At 47.9% G+C, this 3828-nt stretch overlaps 1 protein-coding gene across 1 annotated transcript in view; it reads right to left on the bottom strand.

Annotated features, from left to right (window-relative positions):
- Positions 1 to 3828, bottom strand: part of BRD3 (bromodomain containing 3) — a 35755-nt gene that overhangs the window by 11980 nt on the left and 19947 nt on the right. The window contains exons 6-7 of the mRNA XM_017745404.1: positions 3768 to 3828; positions 1882 to 2253 (exon numbers count right to left, since the gene is read on the bottom strand). Coding sequence (XP_017600893.1) covers positions 1882 to 2253; positions 3768 to 3828 — 433 coding nt within the window. The remainder of the gene's footprint in view (positions 1 to 1881; positions 2254 to 3767) is intronic.

Here is a 3828-nt window from a genome sequence, read left to right as displayed (position 1 = left end):
CTCTTTCCCCCTCGGTGATAAAGAGAATTGAGGTGGAGATGAACTCACAGATCCTGTCCCTTCAGCTGTTCCCACTCTCAGTCCTAGCTCCAGCAAAAAATTCCAGCACATCCCTTTGCTCCTGGCTGCAACAAGCTCAGTTAGAGCCCCTCCATCTCACCTGCCCCAGGCACAGTCACAACAGCCAACCTGCCTCCTCCACCACACACAGAGAAAACAACCTCCAAATCCTCCTGGAGACACCTCTGCCAGGGAAAAAATGCTCCTGGATGTGAAGGATATTCTCAGAGGAAAATAAAACCTAACATAGCAACAGAAGCAAAGAGACAGGATGTGTTATAGCTGCAGCAATGCCTGTGTTTTACTTTCTCACATAATCCCTCCCTGGTTAGTTTGGAGGCCATTAGTTGTGCTGCTTTATCACAGCCATTGTCACTTGGGCAGAATTAAATCTAAAAACCTTTCAGAGCCACAGAGGAAGTCCCTGACACTGGAAAATGACACTGCCTGCAAATGGCAGGTTTCTGTTCCACGCAGTGAACGTATTATGGGCTGCATCTCTGAGAAGTCACACTATGATCTACAGGCCAAGAGCAATGACAATAAAACACTCCATAAAAAACCAATACCAGACAGCACTTCAAACAGCTTTATTAAGAAAAATACTACCACGTGGAATGAGAAACCCAGAGTCTTTAGGTGTAAAAGACTCCACTGGGTTTGCCATCAACCTGTCCCCAATTTTCTGCCCTACACTACTCAGGTGAAGAGGGGGGATATCACCTGCACTTGCCTGAAAAGGGCAGAGGTGTACAATTTTAAAAGAATGAAGTGAGGACTATAAAGAGATTTAAGTATGAAGGAGTCACCAACCCAAGAAATCACAGCTTTGCACTTAGATTTTTCAGAACACAGCACAAGGATCTCTTGCAATAAGAAATCACCTAAGCACAGATGGAAATACCAGCCTTGAGAGGGACAGGATTTCACTCTCTCCATCTCTAATCTTCCTGCAGTCACCTGGGACTTCATCTAGCAGGCTGCAGATATCTCTGGAGACCCACAGCATCCCTGGGATGGATGCATGGCACATCAGAGTGCAACATGCTACTCCCAGGTACCACATAGGATCTGCCAAGGAATATGACAGGAATCACAACCACAGCTGCCCTTTTGTCACCCGGGCATTCAGACAACCCCAGGCACTGGCTCAGCTGGCAGTAAAACCCTTCTGGAAATGCCAGTGAAAGCCAGCAACATCTTCACCTCCTGCACATCACGTCTCCCCTCCACCAACACAGATTCGAGTGCCTGGCTCACAAGCAAAAGATGGGAACTACAAAGACATGGCTTTGCTTCACGGAGGGATTCAGCAAACCTCCAAACCAACTGGGAAAAACAAGAATACTGGACCATACAAAGCTAAACTCTTGAGAAGCCAAGCATGAACCACAAAACCATCATACATCTCCCTGAGTACCATCACATTCCAGCTGGAATTACTCAGTGTAAGCCTATCTGCCACCACCACCAAGTAGGTAGGCAGCAGCTTCTGGAAATGGGATATTATCAACTGAATCCTGTGAAATAAAGCACCTCTTCAGAGTGCAACAGAGTGCCAAGAACACCAGTTAAACAGCTGGACTACCCACAGAGAGGAGAGGATGCCATTGTACATCTGCTTTGCAGGGCAGAAAAAAAAAGCTGCTCCAGGTTATGGCAAAAAAAGGAAGAGGGGACGGAAACAAAACATAAAAATATCCACTTGATATCCAAAAAGGTTCAGTTTCCACCCTTTCCCCTTCCCCCTCCCACAGAAGGAGCCAGTCCTCTGCAACCAGAGGGACCCCCAGCAAAAAGAGGTGGTAAATGAGGACGTACTTTCACAGTACTGAGATCCATGGGGTGCTTGATAATATCATGATAGTCATGTAATTCCAAGGCCTCAGCATCCACGGGCTTGTAAAAGGGCCATGCATAGGCTGCGTGCTTCTTGGAGAGCATCTCCTTGAGGATGCTGTCACAGTACTTGAGGTGCTCAGAGAGTTTGCCCTTCTTCCCTGCGTGCTGTGGGACCTCTCCATCTTCCAGGTCTTTCTTTGGTGGTTTGATGGGGCGGCCGCCGCTCTCCCTGCGCGCGATGATTTTGGCCTGTTTGGGGTCCGAGAGGGGCGTGGGGGACTCGCTCCTGCTGGCAGTGATGGCAGAGGTGGTGGGGGTGGTGGTGTCTGCTTTCCGCTTCACTCCCTTTTTCTGAAACAGCAGAGGGACAGGCTCTGTGAGTGCGTGCCCAGTTCTCAGCCAGCAGAAACCCTAGCACAGCTCATCCTTAGTTTTGCCTGACCTCTGACAGAAAAAAACCCCACTTACTTCACCGGGATAAATGGGATTTGTGACTAGAGGCTCCAACACACAATGGCTACAACGCTGCATGTCACCTGAGCCACAGTAAGCAACCATTTGCACGTCTCCAACCCATGCCCAACCATGCTGCAAAATGTGTTATTTCCCTGAGAGGGAAGCCAGGACTCTTACCTCGTGTTTGCCAAGGGAAAGGAGGGCGCCCAGTCGATTACTGCAGCTCAGCTGATGCATCGGGACTGAGCAAGTGTCAGTAACTTAACCACATGGCTGAGTCCCCAGTGGCAGGATCAGGCTATAAGTTCTGAACCAAAGCATATTAATCACCAAAGACCCGTGAGCCCTCACTCCCCTGTATTTAGTGGGTGTGCAAAGGTAGATTTTGCCTTAAGCAAACAAACCCTCTCACATAAATTCAAGCTGTGACTGTCCAGTCAGCTCTCTCGTGCTCCTTATTTCTCTGGAGAGGGAGATAGGGGGAAAAAGTTCCTTAGAGAAATCTAAGGGAAATCTTAAGTAAATGCCAAGCAGAATTAATTTTGCACTGTGTATTTGGCAAACTCACTTCTGGGTTCATCCTTGAGTTTTAAAATGAAATTGATTCTCGGAAGCAAGTTATTTGGACAGAAACTGAAACATGAGACAGGTTTCTGAGCCTCGAGGACAGCTTAGCTGCAAGATCTGACTCACGATTTCTCTAGCAATTCTCAAACAATTGGGTTAAAAAGCAAAACAATTCTGTGCCTCTGCTGGTCCAAGCAAACTCACAACCAATACTGTTGTAGTTAATTCCACAGTTTAGATTTTTAGAAAAACCAGCTTTCTCTGAGCTTTGCTTTCATCATTTTTAAAGCAATACACAGCTTGCTAAGAAAATTTCAATTATTTAGGTAACATTTCCATTTACCCATAAACTAACATAATAAACAGCAAAACACCAGTGACAACTCCCAAAAGATTACTCAGTAAGGAAGACAGAACTAATGCACCCAAAACCTGCAGGCAACATCAGTCTCCTCCAACTGGAGTGACAGGCTTGTCTTGAACTGGTTTAAAGCAGAGAGGAACATTCCTAATGCTGGAGCCTCAAAACCTTAAAGGAACAGCCCCAGTAAAATCAGCTGTCAGAGAGGGAAGAGATGCTTTGAGCTATTTGGTGTAAAATGGGGGGAATTCCAACAGCCCCAGAGTAGCAGCACAGGGGAACGCTACAAAAGGAGAGGTTGGAACTGAGCTGAAGCAAACACAGGTGACATCACCTCATCGGGAGTGTGTGAAAACCGGCAAAATTGTTCTCAACCCTCTCCAACTCAACAGCCAACGACGAAAGCAGGAACGCGCGGAGCCAGCAGTGAGGGCTGGCAGCCCAGCCCCGCTCAGCAGAGGAAGGGGCTGCCCGGATTTACCTTGACGACCGGGGGCGTGGGAGGCACCACGGGCATGATCGGAGCGGCGGGCGGCGGCGGG

This window comes from Corvus brachyrhynchos, unplaced genomic scaffold, assembly GCF_000691975.1.
Source record: "Corvus brachyrhynchos isolate BGI_N302 unplaced genomic scaffold, ASM69197v1 scaffold59, whole genome shotgun sequence".
Classification (NCBI taxonomy): Eukaryota; Metazoa; Chordata; class Aves; order Passeriformes; family Corvidae; genus Corvus; species Corvus brachyrhynchos.
The sequence above is the reverse complement of the archived record's forward strand: the minus strand, read 5'-3'. Positions and strand labels throughout refer to the sequence as shown.